Source organism: Ascidia mentula, chromosome 1 (genome assembly GCF_947561715.1).
Source record: "Ascidia mentula chromosome 1, kaAscMent1.1, whole genome shotgun sequence".
Classification (NCBI taxonomy): Eukaryota; Metazoa; Chordata; class Ascidiacea; order Phlebobranchia; family Ascidiidae; genus Ascidia; species Ascidia mentula.
The window spans coordinates 4,937,084-4,959,318 of NC_138566.1; the positions used below are offsets into that span (position 1 = coordinate 4,937,084).

General features: G+C 42.0%; 1 protein-coding gene across 1 annotated transcript; it reads left to right on the top strand.

The window, feature by feature from the left end:
• Window positions 1-572: 572 nt before the first annotated feature.
• Window positions 573-20,294, top strand: LOC145894485 (uncharacterized). Its single transcript, XM_082983132.1, has 4 exons — window positions 573-625; window positions 1,332-1,522; window positions 11,718-11,849; window positions 17,876-20,294. The coding sequence occupies exons 1-4, from the start codon at window positions 573-575 to the stop codon at window positions 18,250-18,252; spliced, it is 753 nt and encodes a 250-aa protein (XP_082839258.1). The 3' UTR covers window positions 18,253-20,294.
• Window positions 20,295-22,235: the final 1,941 nt, after the last annotated feature.

A 22,235-nucleotide genomic window follows, 5' to 3' on the forward strand; every position in this document is an offset into this window, starting at 1 on the left:
CAAAACTCATCGTGTCAAAAAAGAAATTAATAACTAGACCCTTTTCAATAGTGCCATTATACCAGAAAAGAGCAGCTTAATGACACATAAAGACTACAAAGGCATACGGTGTAATACGAAATATAAATAAACAATAATGGTGTCGTGGATATATTGAAGCACTGATCTAGGGTAGGCCTGCAAACTATAAATAAAATGCCGCATTAAGTTGCATTTTTTACCCGCGAAAACCAGGGTTAACATTCCACCAGTTGGTTAAATATCGATTTTTCATTTCTGACAACACGTGCAATTTAACAGAGGCGAGACGAATCGTTGAACCGCTATTCGATCATCAGAAATCGGCCATTATCGAGCTCCTTGGCACGCTCAGTAACATTCAAGTAGCTGATTTCCCGGAGCACCTGCGAGGCGACAAAGTCACCCCACATATAATAAACATAACATTAGCAATCTCCTGATGACCTGGAACCCTTGTAGTAGCCATTTCAGCAGCACCTGCGTTCCAGCCAGAGTCCTCGAAACGACAGACACAGAAAATATGCCAGAGAACCCTTGGGTCGTGTTACCCCATGCCTGTTGTCATCGATGGACAAACCGGGGCCCAAATTCTTAAGCAATCAAGGTGAAAAGTTAAAAATCACATCGCTTGATAATTTGACGCACTGCTTCCTCGGCCACAGTTGACGGGCCTGAGAAAATAGTTTCTGTCGCACCTGTTGTGGCCAGTAGCCCGTCTCCCATATCCCGCTGTCTAAATATCCTATCTCATTATTGTTGTTGGAGGTGTTGTGGGCACAACAGAGCCACTGAATCGCTGCAATTTGATTTGTTTAAGCAGTATCGCTCTGGCGGAAAGAGCAACTGGGGGCTGGATGATTGATGTGTTGTAAGTTAGTCAAAAATTGTGAACGTTGGATTCGAATTAAAAATAACTCTAACGTCATAAAACTTTTTTTGTTTGTTGAACACTTTTACATTCGTCGGCGCAAAAAGCTTTAATTGGACTTAACAATCATTTTTATTACTGTAACGTTTATTTTTTAACGTGACGCAAAGAAAGCATTCCTGAAATCTGCAAACTTATCCATATACGAAGTTCAATCATGTTGCTTGAACTTTACGGACCAGGAAAACCGAACGTTTTTTAAACCTCCCTAACTCAACATCGTGCGACCCCAAAATGTAGCCAGGGACCCCTCAAAAACAACTTTAATCCGGCTGTAGACCGGGAACGCGCGACCTCTGATTGTAAAAGACCAGCTGACGGTCCGCGTATCGCATTACGTAAATATCAAGCCCTCATCGAGTGTCTCATTTGCTTTGGGCAGGTGCGAACTTCGAGAGGGAAACGGAGTAGACGTGGACACAGAACATCTGCTCGTCAGACAGAAAGCTCAGCGAATTCGCCAGGCCATAGGACGAACTTGGCAGGATTTTGGTCGAACTGACGGTGCTGAAGCAATTAAGTGGATGAAGCTTTTCCGGGACGATTTGGCATTATTTGGATGTACGACAAAAGGTATTGTGTATGTGAGGCTAATTACACCCATCTATTGCCGGTATGTAACTATTTAATTCGTGTTCTAATTTGGGTTATGTGCCCAAAGTACACGTTTGGTAGTTTTTTTATGTTTGTACAATGTTTGAAATATAAGTGGACCTAAGTTTAAACAATATGATATGGGGATATATTCGCAAATGCTCAATAGAAGAAGAACAATAGAATAAGTGCTGTTCGTTCGGTAAAAATTACTCGACCTAAATTGTACAAACTATAGCATTTCACTGCTCTACACGATTTTAAAGGTGGATTTGGTGTATCATGTCTGCGAACTTGTCAATGTTGAACCCGTTCCAATGTTACGGAATGACTCGGGAAAATTATAAAATCATAGACGTCTTTGTATCATTCGCTCCATTGAAGTTAAAGTGCCTTGAAATGCCAAAAGAGGTGAAGCGAATTTTGATATCACGTTGTTATAAAACTCACGCTTCATTCGCAGTCACAACAAACGCAAACGTGGAAACGGATAGCGTCATTACCTGTGATCCAACAGACCAAAGCTTGATATTTAAACTGAACCAGCAAAACCTACTCGAGCCCAAACCCCAAAACGCTGCACAAACACAGCATGCTGGCGCCTAATTTGATCTCATGAGATGCTTGCTGTTATTAAGGGAGATGACGAAATTCACGGAGTGATTGCGAACATTTCATTTAAACACAAATGGAAGTCAATAATTTGAAACTTTTAGAAGTTGCAAATTGAAGCCAGCTGGTTTATTATAAACAATGGCAATGCTCAGTAGTGGGATAGATTCTGGCAAAATTATAGAACCAAAACGTAGTAAAATTCCAATATTCCAAAAAAGAATGAATGTAGGACAATCAAAATGTCTAAGAAATGAATTTTACAGCAGCTATGTGGGCTGCATTGTTTAAATTAAAAATTAATCACATTTTTATGGAGAACAATACAAATTGTAACCATTAGGCCATTTCACTACCCTTAAACCGAAATCGGAGAGTTTTTTCCGTTCTCTGATACGTTACAATATTGCAAACAATTTTAGTATTGTAAGGATCGTCACCATTTTGAGGTTAGGAAACTTCTTGTTCGGAAATCCAAGCCCACCAAAATTACGACTTTCATTTTGTTTAGCCGCCATATCTTCGTCCACCATGACAAACCAAAATGTCGTCGTTCGCGAGACGACGGTAAACAAGATGCCTTGTTTGTGGCAGTCACGCGGCAACGGCGTCCAAGTAGTATAACGTGACAACTGGAAAAGCGTTTGAAGAGGCGATCGCAAATGGCCACGAAACGAAATGGCATCTTGGCGTTGGACTATCAACACATCCCTGAAAACGATACTCTGTTTGCGAGCCGAAATTTCATCGCAACCGAAAACAGTCGGGTTGTGTAACTGTTTTTTCTTGTTTTTAGAACGTTTGTAAATGTATGTGCACTTGGCCAATTTGCATGAAATTATTCTGACACCAAGTTGGAATGACTTCATGTCAACCTGTTTCATTACACAAACAATTGGTACAATAACCTGTCGCAGTCGCTTCAAACTGACATATTGAGCTGGCTAACTTGCTAGTACTATATATGGAGCAAGTGATTTAACAAAAATTTGTAATTTCATAAACGAACGCGTGCAGTGTTATAAATATTGTAGGAGTTACTAGCGTTGCATGTCCTATATTTATAACGAGTAAAATGCTCTATACCCGAAAAACAAGTAGCAAGAACGTATAGAAAAACACGGCGACAGTCCCAACACACTTTATCAATATCACGTTACCCTTGCACTTGTCCCAAAACGAACTCAAAACAAAGCCCAGCACGCGAAGCATTTTATTTTCGATTCGCCGCAAAACTTAAAAGCGTAACTCTTACTATTTGAGTCGCGGGCTGCAGACCACGTCCGTGAGAACGGAAATTACGGCGCAGGTAGGGTAAACGTGCGCGACCTTGAGCGCAGTCAAGGTCAAATCGCGCTTCACCCGCGTGCAATGGATATGACAGCGATGCGCTTGAAGCGAAAGTTGCGACGGTCACGGGTGGAGGATTCTTAATGGGGCGTGAATGCATTTCTAGGACTTGTTGTTGGACTCGCAATACGAAGTTGTGACGTCATGTCGAGTTAGTGTGAGGCGATGTAGTAAACAACACTTTTTGGGAATGTGCTTGATGAGCACTGAAGACTCGAGGAAGTGCGAGAAACCCTTGCATGCCGATTACATGCAAGCGACAGTTCTGAACCACTCGAATATTTCACCGTCATGGGCAAATAACTCCCGAAACTTTTTGGCTGTATACCATTTAAAGAACTATAAATTGTTGATTACACGTGCGTTCTGGTGAATGTAATGAATCGCGTTGTCACAAATCGTGTTATTTTTGAGGTATTTGCAGGTTCTCGTTTCAAACAGGGGGTAAAACAAATGCAAAAGTGCCCACAGATCTGAGGCTTGTTTCGTTGGCCAGGTTATTTTTTACATCACACAGCCATCCACTCGTTAAAATGACCCGCGACCTGCAGTGGACTGGATCAAAAGTTGTTTAACCAACACGGGAGAAGATCCGTTTCGCGTTTCAAGGCTGAGCACCCATTATCGGCCTTTTGATGTGCGTTAAAATAATCCAACACGCTTTTAATCGGGCGTAATGGGCGCGATTAGGCGGCAGCTTGTACCTTAACAAGGCGTGTTATCCTTAGCTGAGTAAACCGGCCGTTTAAACAAAGGAAAGAGAGTCGGGCTTAACGAATCATGCCCTCCTTTCATCGTAGGCATGGGAATGAAGCGAGTCACTCAAAACGCGCACACCTGGTCGAATGTAACTGGGCACCTCAGCGTTCGGTTCACATGCCTCGCTGCGAAAATGGCGCGTGCTTAATTGACACGAGTATTCGATGATAAATCACGGGGAACGGTCCAGATGCCGCATCTCGAATCGCGCACACGCTTTGATAAAATTTGAGTCACGCGTTGCGGGGTGGGGTGGGTGATCCTAATTTTTACTGAATGTAGCAGCTTTACCCAATGGTATTGTTGGGTTTTATTATGCCTTTGCTTTGGGGGCTGCAAGTAATACGTTGATTATTGATTGATCTGCGCATTGGCGCAACACTTTCTACAGTCAAGGCAAATATATAAATTGCACAAGCGGTATTAGATGTGTTTTGCATTGTAAGGTGCGTGTTTTTTATTAATGTACAATTTATATATCCCGACTTTGCTCGACAAGCATTGTTGTTACCAACAATAATACTTCCCAACAAATATTAAATGGTTAAAAACGAATTTACGGGGGAAAAGCATTAAACACACATATATTTTCCTAATCGCCTCTAATGTGTTAGGAAACGTTGGAAACGGGGTCGTACGACGGCACACCTGTGCACATAAGTTGTAAGATAAACCGAGCCTCTAAAACAAACCACCCCATTATGACGTCACAACGACAAAACACGCCGAGATTTAGGGAATGTGCAACCCCTTTCCCTTCGACGAAGCGTTTAATTGGCTTTTGTTGTTAGTGAAAATCTATTCACCGTGCTTAAGTAAAGATTTTGGTGGGTTTTAGCGACAGCTCAGGGCTTTAGGCTTCGTTGTAAAAGCGCTTTGCGGGCCTTTGTGTCTTGTGTAAACAGTTTATAGAAGCAGGTTCGAATGGTTTCACCAGTCAGATGTTTCTGTTTGTAGAGCCCTGGCTGCTCACAGGGTTAAAACCGCATGATCTCATTGTAATCATATTTACAATTGCGCCAGCAGCCAGCAATTGTGCGAATCAACATTCATCTATAGCTCTTAAAGGTAATGAAATTAGCAGCGAACTACAAGGGGAGTAACCATTAAAAATACACATAGAAAGTTGCTTTATTTGCAAGATTTTTTGAAACAATAACTAAACAATACACCTTAATGCTTGTTATATTAACAGCTTATATATTAATTTATGCAGAGTAAAATACGTGTTAACATCGTTTCCATATGGGAACCTTACATTGACTGTATCAGAAAAACGGGCGTCACAGTAAGCATCAAAGCAACATTTGGTCATCCGTCAAGTCGCGAAGATCGTTCACAGCGCCCACCATCGAAACCACGATCAATTCATTTGCAAGGGACAGCGTGATATCAGCCTGCGAGGCCACAAGCTTCATGGACGCTATGTACGACATAATGAATAGCTAATGCGTGTCTAATGGTACCAGAGTTCGGTCGGGGTTGGGGCTTAATGAAAAGGAACGCGCCGAAACGTAATGTTTGTCAAACGCGCGCCCGGGTGATTGTGGCGCAACACAAATGATTGTGACGTCGTGCGGGGTGTCCCCCGACGGTCGTTTGTCAACTTTGCCTGTGATTGGAAGCTGGTCAGTTTGTTGGGATGTGGAATAGCCTGTAGGTTTTATGTGAATTGATTGCCTGCGTGGGGTTTCGAATGCGCATACTAATTAACCTGAGGTGGTGATGGAATGCCTTGTGTGCCCACAAGAAGGCAGATTTGTCAATTTAAAGTCACGCCGGTTTAATTACTAGAATTTTTGACGCGTGTGATGTTCCTCGGCTCGTTGCTTTCATACCGCAACAGATTGGGGTTTTTAGAAAAAAAACTGCGGAACTGTACAGTTGTATGAACAATATGTCGATTTTTGTTGCTTCTTTCGTGAACGTCGAATAGGCCACACACAAACCCTAAATTTAAACAAACACAAACACCATTTTTATATGGGAAGCTTTGTGTTAAATGTCAGTTTAGGTTGAGCTCAGCAAATTTAATCTGTAAATAATGAATGTTGCTAACAACGTTACGTATTTGGCGATTTGAATATAACGGCAAAAACTGAAGATGTCTGTTTATTAAGCCGAAATAATTATTCTGCTTTTGAATACAACAAAGATGGCACAGCGATATGGATCGCATGTCACACTTCTAGTAATCTAATTGGTTTATAAATGTTTGAAAAATCCTTTGAAGTTTGTATAGATGAAGGTTTGATTTAGAAACAAAATGTATAGTGGAAATTATGCGGCCACTGCCAATCTTTGCGTCGCTCAATTTACATCACTAATTTATGCGATTTTCCCTAAAAAATACAACTAAATATGGCCGGGTGCGTTTGTTCAGAAACAAGCTTTAAAAAACTGGACTTGACCTCGTTTAGACCGCATTCTTCCCTCAGCCCGCGTCGTGATAAAAACGCCGCCGACAACAGCAATTTTCGCGTGACATAATGGCAAGCGGAACAACACCAATTGTTGTCGCTTGAACCAACAATTTACAGGCGGGGGGGGGGGGGGCTCACCCTGTGCCTTGAGGGGCCGTGGGAACCGGGGTTCCAAAAGACATAAACGGTACCCAAGGCCCGGGGGGCGTTTAGCGCTAAATCGTCCTACCTACGTATTTTCGCCCAGGTTATGCGTTGTTTTACAAATCGGCAACGATAGCACACCGCCAATTCCCGGCTTCGAAACGACGCTGATGTGTCAATTTCGCAAAGTCGGCCATCTTGGAAATGTCGAATTATGGGATCTTGACGGGATTTGGGAGGTTTTCAGCGGAAGATGCCACACGCGAAGCATTTTGCGCGAACCTTTAACCGGCACACGGAAAGCTTTCGAAAGTATAAACTTCGCGTGCCAGACCACCCCGGATGTTTTCAGCCAGATGTGACAACTTCCGTCACATATATTTTGAAATTGCGTTGTTTTTTAAATTACGCGTGCAGTTTGAAATCAGGCTACACCCACATTTTTAAGGTGTTAAAAAAATACAAGAAAAACAAGTAATTAACAAAAAGAATATGCGTTATTTAAAGCTGTGCAAAAAGGCAAAGCCCAAAGCTTTTCAATCCAATAAAATTGGTTCTTTTTGACAAAAAGGTCATTGAAATGCAAACGCAATGTCCTGAATTTGCGTCAATCTAAAGAGTAATGTCCGACGATGTTATTCATAACTTGTTCTCCTGCACAACAGCTAATAAGGATAATACTTATCAGGTGTGAGACGACAAAAAATGGCAAGCATATGTAAACTTGTTCGTTGAACAGAAAAACAAAACCAATAACAGCCCTCCCGCTGCCCCAGCTGCGAATTAAACATCCTTTACACAGCATAAGTATTGCTGATCCTAGAGAAAAAAACACGTTTTTCCGGTGTGACAAACGCACAAAGGATAAGTTTGTATGCTGACAAGCCGCAAGTGGCCCTTGCGCTTGTAACGCCCCTGTTTATTACCATGTATCACAGCAACGGCAACGCGCTGCTTATCTGGGAGACAGGTTTACAAACACACGAAATATTTGCTGAATCACGTTGTCAGTTTCCGCCACTAAAAAAAACTACTTCGTCATAAAATTTATCGCGGAAGTGTTGCAATACTCGGTCACGTAGACATGAACCTGCACCCCGACATTTATGCAGCTTTACGAGTCACAGATCCTGTATGCGCAGGCATTATATGTTTCTATGATTGGTCGTTATTAAGGGATGTCGTATTAAACATTTTTGCCCTAATGTTTAGGAAAATCCCTGTTTTGTCATTATTATTTTTTAGCTGTTAAGCTATGCTTTCCTTGTTTCAGGAGCAAAATAGATCGCCACCCTGTCTATACGACTTTTATAGGGCCCGAATTTTCTTTGTAAGCTAAATACGCACAACAATTTGCACAAAAAACTCTTTTGGTATTTTAGTGCACGCCGGCAAGTTTATCACAGGCAATTTTCGGTTATTCGTAAAATATGCAATTTTCGGTTATTCGTTTTCACCGGCTGATTCCAAACATTCTTGGAATACCTGCCCACAAATGCTAAGGCTCATGCGAAATTGCCATTCTTCCTCTCTGCTTCGTCCCGGAACGATTTATGTGTCTGGCGTTTGGCGACACTATATAACTATTATTTGCGTTCAGAAGTTAGAGAAATCATCGCCCACCGCATGTCTTTGATCCGCCGCTAGGCTCCAAACTGATCAAGCAATGGCGACATGATGAATTTTGGGTAAGCCGCCGCAAAGTCCAAACCAGGGGCGTAAATTTCAGCTAAAAGCACACACATAAATACGGACGCGCAGACGGTTAGTTTTGCAGTGACATATTTGCAAACCGCTTCAACTCTGCCGTTGTAATAACGTACCGAGACGGGTGCCGGCGGCGCCATCATTGAACTGGGTCCTTAATGACTAATTAAATGTTTGCCCTTGGCCCACAATCTCGCGAAGCGTAGTATTTGGCCAAAGGCCCACGAAGACTTGAACATGCTGTCTAGGGATATGACACTGATTCAATATCAGCTCGCTTTGATCTTCCTTGTTTTGGGTGAAAGAATGTCGAAGCTGCGCAACGGCCAAGGACACGTTAAATATAATTGATCATACTTTGTTCCATTAAATAAAACCGCGATTTACTAAGAAGTGGCGTTCGCAATAATATTCCCTTTACATGTCAATGTTTGCCAATATATCAATATTTTTGTAGTTATTTTCTGTGACTTTCACCATGAAGGCAAAGGATCAATTAATTTTTGTAAGATTACAACTTGATTGTAAAGGCTTGTGCATAGCAACAGAAACGTTGGTATTCATAAATATTATCGCCAGATGAGCCTTTTTGTATTGTAATAATCTGTCCTTCTGGCACAATTAAACAAAACTTTTATTGACCGACGAGTCTTTTTGTATTGGTAATATGTCTGTTAGCATTGGTACTGAGTTGTTCAAAGGATCATGCTTTCTTACCAATTTTCAAAATATTGTTGCATTGCTGCCAGCAGCACTTCGCCGCGTAACCACAATTGGAACCGAAAAGGCAAAAACTTAACTGGCGACGTTGCCAGGCAATTGAAAGTGTCTCGAAGCTCCCGTTGTAATATTCAGCCTCTCTCAATAAGCCTCCGTAAATCACGGCATTATTAAAAACGCGTTTGCCCCGCGAACCGTACGTAAATGTTTTGCCAGGCAACAGGCGAAAGGAAAATTATTTGGCAACGTCGTCGTCGCCCCACTGTCGCCCGGTGTGCTTTGATCGCAACAGCCAGGATTGGCAAACGTAAATCGTCGCCGGGCATCCTTGCGGACACAACATGGTTTGGGTACACAACGTTGCTCCGCTATAGTGATGTCATACACGCAGTTACCAGGTGATAGCTGTGATTGGGTGCCGCTATCATCAAACGGAGGTATGAACGCTGGTTGGACAGGAAACAGTGTTAATAAAATCACAGCTGACCGCTCTTGTTGGTTGCATAGCTTTGGTTGCTTATCACTTAAGCTTGTTTGCGATCCTGCCGGTTACATATCCCTTTAGGGTTTCCCACAAGTAACCTGAATTTAACCTTTACTGACCGGTGAAAGTTGTAGTACCAAGCTGTTGCATGGTTTTGCCAATTTGTACAAGGTTTTAGTTTGAAATTAAATACCAAACGTTATGTTAGGGAATAGCATCAGGCTATTGATGGCATTTAGCTCAGAAACGACATTTTTCATCGGATAGGAAACGGACACTTTGAATAAACGACAACTAAAACTAACCTGAACTTCTGCGAAATCATTAGAAACAGCACAAAATCCAAATGCTTGTCGACACCAAAGCCGTACAACGGATGCGGCACTAGACATTGCATTGGCCTTAACCACTAACCTTGGTAACCTTCTAAAACCAACTCAGCAAAACAGGAAATAAAACGCGTTTGATTTTGACATTTACCGCGCGAACCTGTAAGCGGTTTAATGTTAAATAAGATCGCTTTATGACGTCACAGTGTTTCTTACAGGTCAACGACGATGCGTGTGTAAACAAAATGGCGGCGTGCTGAGGCTGTTTGCTGGACCTGAAATTCGACGGTGGGTGAACGGCAAATTCACGGCCAATTTAGTCCCGAATCCAGCGTGAAAAGCTGCCAACTGATGTTTCTGTCGTTGTGTGACACCTTGGCAGGAAAGCAGCTCAGAAAAGATCACTCAAATCTGGGTAAACATGCTTTGCGGTTTGCTGGTGCTGATTGATTCGTGCATTGGCAGACTGCAAGTTTATATTATCAATTTGTTCCCAGTTCTATAGTCCGCAAGTTACTTTTGGTTGTTAAATTTGTTGGTTTAAAGTAAAAAGGTAGAAATGTTGGCAACGAGGCAATGATTTTTGTTAATCAAACAAACATTTTAGAACATTTTTGTTGACTAAATTTTGCAAATTGACAACAAACACATATTTTTTTGCCTGCAAAATATTTTGTTGAAACCGGAGCGCAGAGAGTTTAGTTGAATTTTTTTTAAAGTTTGGTAAATATTATCACTTCCGTGCACAATACTTTGTCAAAGCAAAAATGTGAAAAAAAGCAGTATTTTTCAAGCTTCGAAAAGTTTTCGCGACAACGACATGAAGATTGGAACTTCGAAAATTTGTGCGACGCGAAAAATTTGACCCGTCAGTAATAAAATCGCGATAAATTTTTTGATTAAGATCGTCGGCCGCCAAATGTCAATCGTTCAATTTCGCAATAGAGGGGAAACGTTTGGTGAGCACAAGTGGCTGCTAAATTGTCACAATAGGAACACACAATCGAACCGACCACGCCGTTTGGTGTTCGCTTACGCTGTCCTATTGACTGGCGCGGCGCACTGCTGGAGTGGCCACTTAGTATTACAAAGTAGTGTCATTACGACGGCAAAAGGTTTTTGGCACCTTGAGGTGCGAATAAAAGGCTTTGTATCCACTGTGTAATTACACCTTACCGCGGAACCGGGCAGATACGAGACGCGTTGAGACATTTTCCGCTATATTTACTCAACCAAGCGCCTCTTTTCCGGACTTGAACTGACCGTTTCCAGGCGAATTTTTGCCGAGCCAGTGTCACCTTTCCAAGGGTCAGTGACCTCCGGTGACCCCGAGAGCCGACCACAGCGCTTTCCAGTGACCTGGGGTTGCAGCTCATTGGCAGTGCCAGGCGATAAGCCTGTTGGTGTCGAACACACGCGAAGTCTTTGGTGCTCGCCGTGAGCTCTTTAATGAGAAACCTAACGTTAAAACACATGCTGTTATGGCCACTCTTCCAAAATGTCCACCTGCGTCTACCGCCTTAAATTGCTGATTGATTGTTTCCAGACCAATGTGCTTCTGTCATATATGGCTCTGGCCTTTACCAACGTAAGAAGCAACCGGCCGACTGGGCTGTGGACACACCTAATCGACTTTGTTTTGACAGACATACTTCAAAATGGACTTACCGACGTCCTGCAGCTGAACATAGAAAAGAGGTCGAGGCCAATTACGGGGGTGAGTTGGACTGCCCAGAAGCAAAACACTCCTAACCCGGTGAAAACCTCTCCTACTCAAGGTATTTTTGTTCAAGTTGGACTCTGTTATATTAATTTTGGCACGGGTTATTACCTTTGCCACAACTATGTTTTTTTCCTTGTGGAGTGTTTTTTTTTACTTTTCTTGTCATTATTTTGCAAAGAAAAGTTGGACACTGTTCCTTGTCAGGTTTACCTCTTGTCTATAGCACGTATATGGTATCGCTTACTCATGTGCGTGCAAAAACATGTCGTTAGTGTTAGTATAAGTTTGTTATACTACATAAGGTAGGGATACAAAAACGTGAAAGCATAGAAAACAAACCAATACGCAGAGTCTATGTTTTCCTCGTTTTTTCACCGCAAAGAGATATTTTGTTGGTAAAGTAGAATTTAGTTGCGCTGCACTAATTTCATTTCTTGTTTAAAGAAAATCTTATGACAAATTCGTTTTCACCACAAATATAATGCTGTACGGAAAATATTTGTGTGGGCAACAGCAACGCCGTCGTTATGGCGCTTATTCCGAAAGTTCAACTCTTTTTTGTAGTGATGCAAACAATAAAGTTTCAGCAAAAAAAATAAAAAAAATGCTCTTTACCCTCGAGCAAATCCCGCATTCGCGAAATGGCATTTCACATAATTGTAGAATGGAAACGTTTGGTGTCATTCCGGCGCAGCTCGGTAGACCAAACACTGAAAACTGGCGCCCGAGCCAGCATAACACGAGATCCGCAAAGCGCACAAATATGTGGAAATCTATCAGACATTAAGGTTAAAGTTCAAAATCTGCCGGGTTCGCACACCGTAAAGTGTTGTTTCCTGCCATGGGTAGAAGGGCCATCAGTACAACGACACTGGCGAGCTTTGTGGATAAGGAATGTAGCTTTTGGTGATAACTGCTTCCGAATACCAACAGATATCGCTCGTTTAGGTGTATGTTGACAAACACTGTGTGGTTGTCATTCGCGCATTTAGAATGTTCCGAAAGGTGATGTAACGATTTGAAAAATTTGCCTGGGCGTTACCGCGGCACTTTATTATTGCTTCAGTTTTGCATTCGCTACAGCAAAATCCGGTAATATTCGAAGTACTTCCAACAGTTCCCGAGTTTAAAAAGCGTCTGTGGATTTTTTCCAAAAGAATTTCAAAATCTTTTCTTGTTTACTTGAAATAAACAAGAAAAATTTAGCAAACCGACTTCTGCCTAAAAATACTCGGCACCAATACCAGACGTTAACTATAGTTACATCGTGCCACAAGACCCCTCCTCATTTTGTTTCTTCAAACCCTTTTAAAGTTTCCAAAACATGCCAAACCCCACTCGTTAACAAACCCCAAATACTAATTTAAAACGTCAGCATGGGTTAGGTGGACCAAAAGTAAGAGCACACGAGAAGAAACAAGAAGAGTCCATTATACCCCCTCCCAAACCCAATACCCCTCAGGGCCCCAAAGGAAACCCTAACACCCGGTTACGTAATCACGGGGCAACGTAGGCACCCGTTGTGCGGGCCGGATTTTATGCTTCCCTGAATACTACAAATCCGGTGCGGGAGGGTAAGTGATTTTGGCCCACTTACTTTCGCTGTTGATGGAAACGTCACATCCTTAGCGTGAGAATTCCATTTTGTTTTCGATCCATCTATTAAAGGGAAACCGGCAAAAATGACAACTTGGCTTGCTCGTGATATATTAGAATTCAATATTTGAAACCGCAGCCACAAAGCCGCTGATCAATAGTGCATTAAATCCGATAATCAAATAAAGTTTTTTTTTCATATCAGCAAAATTTAATTGCCCTGAAAAATTACATGCGTTGTTTATAAACTTGTCAACTACAAACCACTTCAAAGTTAGACGTGCGATACGATTACACGTTGTGGGTGTTAAACCTATTTTCCTGAAAAAATCCTATTCGTTACATGAAATCGTCAAATGATCAGGTTCCCCTTTAAGCGAATTCTTTGTGAGTCTGGGGGAGCCGATAGCACGACGCCGGGACGAGGCGCCGATTTCCGGTCGCCCGATTTTGCAAATACAAACCTGGCAATCTCAAAAACAAGTTTACCCCGGTGGAAATATTTTGCGTTTTTTCGGCCCCACAGACAGTAGCGTGCGAAGCAACTGTGACGACACAAACGCATTTGTCTCACTAGCCACCTAGTGGTAAAACACGAATTTTTTAAATTATCAAAAAAATGTGGAACTAAACTAAAAATCTCGTTTTATAAATGGAATTAATAATTTCCTGAAATACTAAATGGGACCAGACTTTTGAACAATTTCGAAATTTATACAAACGATTTTATTTCCATTTGTTAAGAGCAATAAACACCTTTTCCAACTTTTTGAACGTTATTTTATTTTTTTTGTCGAGAACGTTATTTTGTTGTATTTTTGGTTTCCGCAAAAAATTGCCCATGGGAAGAATTGTTGGCAATAAAATTCCACAGCGCCGTGGGAAGCTTTTTCGACAGAATTTTTCGCCATCGTGCGTACACTCAAACACCTGGTCTCATTTTTATAAATGAAACTTTTTTTATGAATGACCCCGATCGCATTGTACAATTAATTGCCTCTCTGCCTCTATGAATGGCATCAAACGAAACGGGATATCCCCGTCCAGTCTGCATCCGAAACCCCATCAAACGAAAGCCTACTGGAGTTGTAAGAGAAACTGCATGCCTTGTGTGCCCCGGAAAGGCAATCTGTAAGCCGATACCACTTGTACGTATGCAGTAAATTGTTGGAGGTGTTTTGCCGCCTTTGGCAACAAGGAACGCGTCGCGCCACCCCGTCGCGTGTCGCTTGTCGTTTCCGCTCCCAAAGAATTTGAGTTTCAGATTTGTTTTCCGTTTCAAAATTGCCATGACCATTTTTTTTGTCTGCTTCCACCACTAGCATTTTTTCCCACGCTTTGCGAGTTTCCCACCGTTGGCTTTCCATATGACGTTTTAATCTATCAAGACTTGTTTAAGAACAAACGAGTTTTGGTTGGTTTTACTGAAAGTTATTTAAATATGAAACAAATTTCATCACCCGAAAATTTTGTAGGGTTGCAATGGTTCAGTAAAACACTAGAGGCGAACATAAAATAAGCCAAGTGTTAACTAAACTAGCAGCGTAAAAAGTGTCGAACATTTTTAAATACACTAAACTTTTTTACAGTAAATTCAGAACTCCTTGTAAAAGTTTTAAAACACACACCTAAAAAAGTGTTTTTTTTTCGAGCAATAGTATTTGTCTATTTTTTGTCATGGACTCCAATGCCTACAAAAACCCTGTCAGCTCTTATTCTGGATTAACCTTACGTACAAGTAGCCGCCATTGTGCGGATGATCCACTAAACGTGATTCCATTGTCGCAAACACGTGTCGGGCGACAGTTATTGGCGACAGCGGCACCCCGACGACACGAAACACGCCCCCCTGTTTCCTGACCTCTGCCCTGTGTATTTGTCCCCCTGTGACGTTATTTGTGGTTGCGGGCCTTTGGTTCAATTCACGTATTAGTCGCGGGGCGATTGTGTGCGGCGTCGTTTCTTCGGCCCGATTTATGACCTTTGACCTTGCACCCGCATTGTGGAAAACCGCATCCGATTTTAAGGGTTTTTTTCGGCGCCTTTGGTTTGTTTTGTAAAGTTGCGCCGGATGCCATTAGTCGCCTATTGTTTGCTACTGTCCATGTGGAAGGTTCTGCGGTACATTAATTGATTGGAGAAACGTTTGGAAAATAGTGAATGGTGTTACCACAAAAAATTCTGTAGACTAAGTCATGTTTTATGCGCATTTTTAAAAAGTAAAAGCGATTTTTTTTTAGGTTTGTTGAATATGGAAAAAAAATGTTTTACATTGTTCTTGCTGTGGAAGCCTTTTTCTTTTCATTTTACAAAAATTAATATTTTAAATACACCATGGATGTTCCAACACAAGCATTTATGCTGTGTAATTAATCACACATGGCTTATTTTGCTCTTATCCGAAACCTTTCCAAACACTTATCCAATTTCTGAAAAAAAAACAATGCTTCGGCCTGTAGTTGATTCTATCGTATCAGAAATAAACGTTCAAAAAAATAAAAGTGGTCATGTTTTTGAAAAAAACAATGTGAAAGTTTCCCACAAGCTTAACATGCCTTAACTTCACAGCATCCTTAAGTCGTTCCAACAAGTTCGCAAACCATCGACACGTCAAACTTTCGCACGTGTCTACGTTTCGACCCCGGGAGATCAGCGTCGACCCTTTTGACCCTCCCCCGGGGGCTAGCAACCCCTGACCGCGGCTGAAAACATCCCCGACGCCCTGCGCGACGCGCTGAGCAACACTAAGCCGATAAATAGACGCCGAGACGACATCGATAACATGTTTTTCTGACAAGCGTCGTTTCCTTCCGAAAACCCGGTGGGAAGGCGAAGAGTCGTTCACACGCCCTAAAATGACGTTTCCCGAGCGGGTTTTATGACATGGCGCGCATTGGAATCAATAGCGGACGCCCGCGTACGCGCGCTACCCTCTCATAGAATCGATTGTTGTTGTTCGAATTTCCAGCGACAACTTTCGCGCTGTTAATAATTGACTTCTCCCGCAATTCGCTGTGGAATCAAGTGCACGAAACTTCCATTACTTGGCACAGAGAGAAGTGGCGAGCGCGCCGATTCCCAGAGTTTAAGTCGCATCTGCCAGAACCTGTTTAGCGATCCATCATATCTTCGCGATGCGAACGCGGGTGAACTTCCTCAATAAAGACAAATTTTCTCACATTAAAACGCTCTGGATGATGTTCCGTATATGATGTAAGACTCCAACGTATCATCAACATGTGTTGTTCGCATGAAGTTCGATATAAACCACGTGGGAGAAATTTGCGGTGAATATTTTAGTTGTTAAATAGTTTCATTCTGGCCGAAGATTTTTTCCTTTTTTTTATTTTATCGAATATTTACAGTGTCAACATACAGTTATTTAGCAAAAGTCGCTTGCCATATTTCATTGGGTACACGCACATGTGTGCGTGTTTGGAGGCAAAAAATTAACTTTTGATTGACCACGAATTTGGGCAAAAACGAAATTACAATGTATGTTTAATTGGAATCTTAAATTGGCACAAAGTTTAAAAATTTTGCTGTTTTTTTTTAATAAAAACAAGCGAAAATACCACAATAACTTTTAAGTACAAACAGCAACATAGCATTCCACATAAACAATTCCCGCAAAATATGCACCTGCTGCCCCACTTCACTAAGTCGCCCACGCAAATCACCAGCCAAAATCCGTCTCTATGACGTCACAATCGGACGAAGTGGCCCGCAAAGGCTTCCCCAAAGCTTTGTCCCACTTGACGGCTCGGGGGCTAAGGCACTTAGTAGGTGTGAAGCCAGCTTCGTTTTCACCTCGCGCTGAGGTGTTGCGTTTCCCATCTGAATGACAAGCCTGGAAGCGGCCCTGAGAGCACCTGGTCGCCGTCTGCTTGTGTATCAACGCTGCCCGCTCACGTGTGCTGTTACCCTTTTGAAGTCGTTGTGATTTTTGCATGGAAAGCAATTAGGGCAGCTTGGGGATATCTCAGGGCACTGCGCGGTGATTTTTATCGCCTGTCGGGCAGTGCTGCGTTTGTTGGTGCAATTACGCAAACTGGCTGATGTTGATGGGCATGGGTTTGAGTGCGAAAAAGAGATAACATCTATGCCGTTGATTTCTGTAACTTTTTGCAGTAAAAACAGTTAAAGCGTGGCCCTTGGTTTCTCTACCCAAGATTTGTAACACAGAGGAAAACAACGAAATCTGATCCAAACTCCCCAAAATGAGAAGCAACCTCTTTTCCCAAAAGCACGGTTTTATGGAAACACCTGATATTTTAAAGCTTTCAAAAAATTCCATTAAAGGGGTTTATAAATTTCCTTCAACAAAAACAGCAGGGCAAACAACTTTGTTTCAATGAGTTTTTTATTAACTTTCGCTTCTGCGAATGATAACGTTTTTTTTTTCAAAGAACCACAAAATGCCCAACTGTAATTTATGTAAATAATGGAGAACCGATGTTAAAGTCCAACTTGTTGTGATTTCAGAATTTTTTCCGAGTTGGAACGACGGCGAAAATCGAACAAAGCTCAATGAAGTTTCGATAAACGTGTGTAAGAGCTGGTTGAAACTTTCGACGACAACTTCCGAGACAACTCAGCGCAGACGAGACGCACTCAAGTCATTGCTCGGGGCAGCAGCCGATCATGTTGTTTATTCAGCAATTAAAAACCTCCACACCGCCCTTTTTATCGGGGCCAATGGGGTTTGCGGAAACAGCTGCGACGCGCGATGGATTCTCGTAAACCAGGAAAGTAAGCAATACACACAAGCAGATGAAAAGAGGCCCACAATCGCCCGCGTAAACACAATCCCTCGGCCCATTAAAGCTCATACCCTCCACAAAACACTTCCCACACTATAAGATCCCTGCGCCATTTTTTCCCAACCAAGACGCGGGATAACGTTATTTTAAGCCGCGACCGGCGGCCTTTGTGTGGCCAGGTGCTGCTGCTTGTCTGCGACACCTCCGAATCAATTTGCCAGTCACTCGACACCGAACCGCTTCAACGCCCAGCGCTGGCCGACGGCGTCGGTGCGTGTCGATCCATTGTTCCGAGGTGCGAAGTTATACAAATGTTTGTGTTTCTCATCGGATCGCGTTGATTTGCGCCGGAATGCGCGCGGTATCCGCTCCGCGACGCGATTTGATCCCCGGCTCTTTGTTTCGACAAGTTGAGACTGTCTCGTTTTTTTTGTGGGGCCGGACCTGACTCCAGCTGCTCCAAAATCCCTATATTGCTGAAGCAAAATTAAGCCGGAGTAACGGTGCATTAATTCGAAAAAAACAAGAAATTAATGGAAGGTTGTTTTGTTAATTTTTAAACCGATTCGTGACGATAAATTATAAACTTACAGCTTTGAAGCTGATTCTAGGTTGCTTGCTTTATTTGATGAATTAGCCTAAGTATTTTTTTCGGTGGTTTTTCGTGTTTCGGCCAAATAACTCAAGACGGAATGAATAAATGCAAACACATGCTTTCTGCTGAAATTTGAAATAAAGGTCAGTCATAATTTAACAGCAGCGCGAAACATTGTTGACAAATGTTACTTTCCAATAACCCGCAAGGTTGAAGCAACCACGGCAATTCGGACCTCCCAAGAAGTAAAATTTTCCGGGGTTGGGGATTACGTCGGACATTTTGACAATTCAAACTCTTGACTGTCATGCCGCAATCATTACAGCCCGTAACATGCACGCGACGAGCTATAGCGTAAAACGATCGTTGAGGAGTCACGCCGCACCTACGGTTCACCGACGTCCGTCAACTTAAACTGACAAGTCGCCTGACCCCGGAGAGTTGACCTTTGTTGCGGCGGCAGTTCTAGGCGCTAATGCCGGCAGTGGCTTTTCACAACACCGAGGTCGGCCTTCTATGTAACTCAGGTTAATTTACTCGCGTTAACAGGCGGCGACCAATGGACTAGAATAACTTTGCGGTTACCGTTGAGTTTTTGTGTTGGAATACCCGCCGCGTGGAACCCACTACAAACAGTCCCACCTGATTCAACATCTAGCGAATTTTGAGATTTCTTTTCCCTGTCCGGAATGTTTCGCAGTCAACAATTTGCTCTCTCCGACCTCACACATAGTTTGGAAACGTTGTTAATTTCCCACCCCGACGTTTACTTGACGTGCGATTGCTTGAATGCAAGTGGATAGGGCATTTCGCAAAAAATGTGGGGTAGATTGGAAAGTAAATAAAAAAAGGCCCATTGCATTCTCAGTCCAGAAAATTGAATCTTGTGTTGATTTTATATTCGATACAAAGGTTTATACATTTTTGGGACATAAACCCAAACAAGTAAAAATAACACTTTCACGCCGACAGTAAAACGTGCCCAGCTACTGAAAAAGAGACATTTTCGTCACCACGAGACCCAGGCGTATTGTTTGTGGAGTGCCTTCAACCAAGAAGAGTTCAGTGGGGGCGCTTAAAACAACTCAAACAATGCTTGTAGGGTACGAGCTTCGGGGGAAAGCTAATGTGGGGGTATCCTTATTGGTTAAAGCTCTTCGCCTAGCACGCAAAAACAACCCAACCAAAGAATTGCTACTTGACACATTGGTTCCCTCACCATATCAATTTGCGCCAGAGCCCCTCGGACTCGACAAGCAATGACGTAAGCGTCAGCGGCGTTCCTCGGTTTAGCAGAGCGTGAAATATGCTGTCATAGCGTGTTGAAGAAACTCCAACAAGTTGTTTTTGGCTTCCAAGTGCGCTTTGGTGAACATACCGACCCCGGTGCTGAGGATACGGAATCGGCGAATCACTCGGTTGAGTGCAACAACAATTGTCGTGACTTGAAATAACAGCTTCGATTTTGCGGCAGAAAATTCGCTTTGTGATACTTTCAGTGCACGCACACCGGTGGAGGTGAAATGGCTGACTTAAGTGCTTGTGTCGTGACGAATCTGAATTGTTTCAATTGGACAATTTAATTGTTGCCTTGTTTCCGAACTTACAGCAGTTACAGAAACTGATGATTTTCGCGAAATATATTTTTCTAATAAAACTGTCTGCTATGATTGCTGTACTTTTGATAAAATACTGTTAACGATACGGTGCCCGATAGGAAACCTGCCAGTATATACCTTTTTTAATTCGATTCATTTTTTCTGATTTACATTTACAGACATGAGGCACTGAAATAATTTGTTTTCAGTGATAATTAGTTTGATCAGGATTGGTTGTTTCTTTAACCAATCTCAATGCAGTTGGAATGGTTCCTGGATGCACTCGGTTCTTTGTGGTCGGTTTTTGATTTTTGCCAAAACAAAATGCGCAATTCCTACCATACACACACCACATAATAATTTCATACAACTTGTAGTTTGATGTACAAAACAAAACTTGTTTTTTTCTGAAAGCGCTTAAAAATAAAATGGTGTCTAATTTTGTGGACTTTACGCCAAACTTAAAGGAAAATACAACAAAATAAACGACGTGGTTTGCGAAGCACTGAGGTTCGCAAATCGCGATCCCATGACTATGTGCGTTACTCCATACTGTCTCCCAGCGACCAAAATATGGTGAACGAATGTTTCACTACAAATAGATTGGTTCTGCAAGCAAAGCGCGTTGCCGTACTGCTCTTTGAAAAATATCAAATAATCAACTGACGGCCTGTTCTTTTGGTAAAAAAAGGATGTAATACTTCTTGCAATAGTTAGTATACCTACCACTGACGGTCTAAACTCTAAATGGACTGAAGAAGAGAAGAAAAATCAGTTTTGAATGTTTATGCCAGGGCTGTTGTTTCTGCTCGAACGTTGAAGTGTGTTTCGTCCGGTTACAACTACGTGGGAAAAAGTATATGATTAAGGAATAATATGAACCAATAGGAGAGCGCCATCGCATATAAATCCACGTTTAACAACAATTTATTTATTTCCTTAGCTTGTTAAAGCAATATGTTATGAGGTGCGCGGGATTCGGTGAAAAAAGCCTATTTGTATTGTACTCTATAGGAACAGATATGGCGTAAGCATCCTGAATGTTGCCCGACAGGTGAGTTTCTGTTAAAACGAAAGAAAACGAGACAACATTGTTTTGAAATACAATAGCGACCAACAAAAGACGAGCACAACATATTTTACTTGATACCGAATTGCTGTATGTTGTAATATTAAAATTGCTTTTGAAGTCATATGACATGGTCAATTTCCTGCGGGTCCCTTTTGCATATACGTTTTGTGTATTATTTTTTTGAAAAGGCACTTCTCGTGATATTCCCACACTAGTGGCCTGAACGTTCGAGCGCGCAAAAACTCTGGTTCTGAAACCCAGTCAAAATTCTTGAAAAAACATTTTTCTTCATGCCTGAAGCACACGACCTTATTTCCGAACCGTTAACGTACATACCAAACCAACAAATTTTTCATTTCTCTACTTCTGAATCTGGATTCGTGTGACTGAAAATGTTTCTAATAAATTGATGGTTTGACGCTGTTGGTGATTGGGCTGTAAGTAAATGTTTATGTTGCGGCGAAACAGCTCCAAATGTTAGGCCAGCTCAACTTGCAAGCGTGCGTTCGCGCCACCTTACACTGAAATAAACAAGGATTTCGGTCTTGGAGAACATGTATGTATTGGATTGAACCCACATGACAATTTTGGCGTTGTTCTAAACTTTTCCAAAACAAAAACGCAAAAATGACTGCATCGTAGAGGATACAAACTCTGCCGTCCAGGAATAAGCAGCACAAATCTCCTAGACAACATTAGAAGCCCGCCGTTTAAATTTCTAAAGTTGTTGTTGGTTTATTTGCCTATAAATGGCATTTAGTTTAATACTCTTTTCATTTCAGAAATATTTTGCACAATATCTATCATTCGTTAGTGA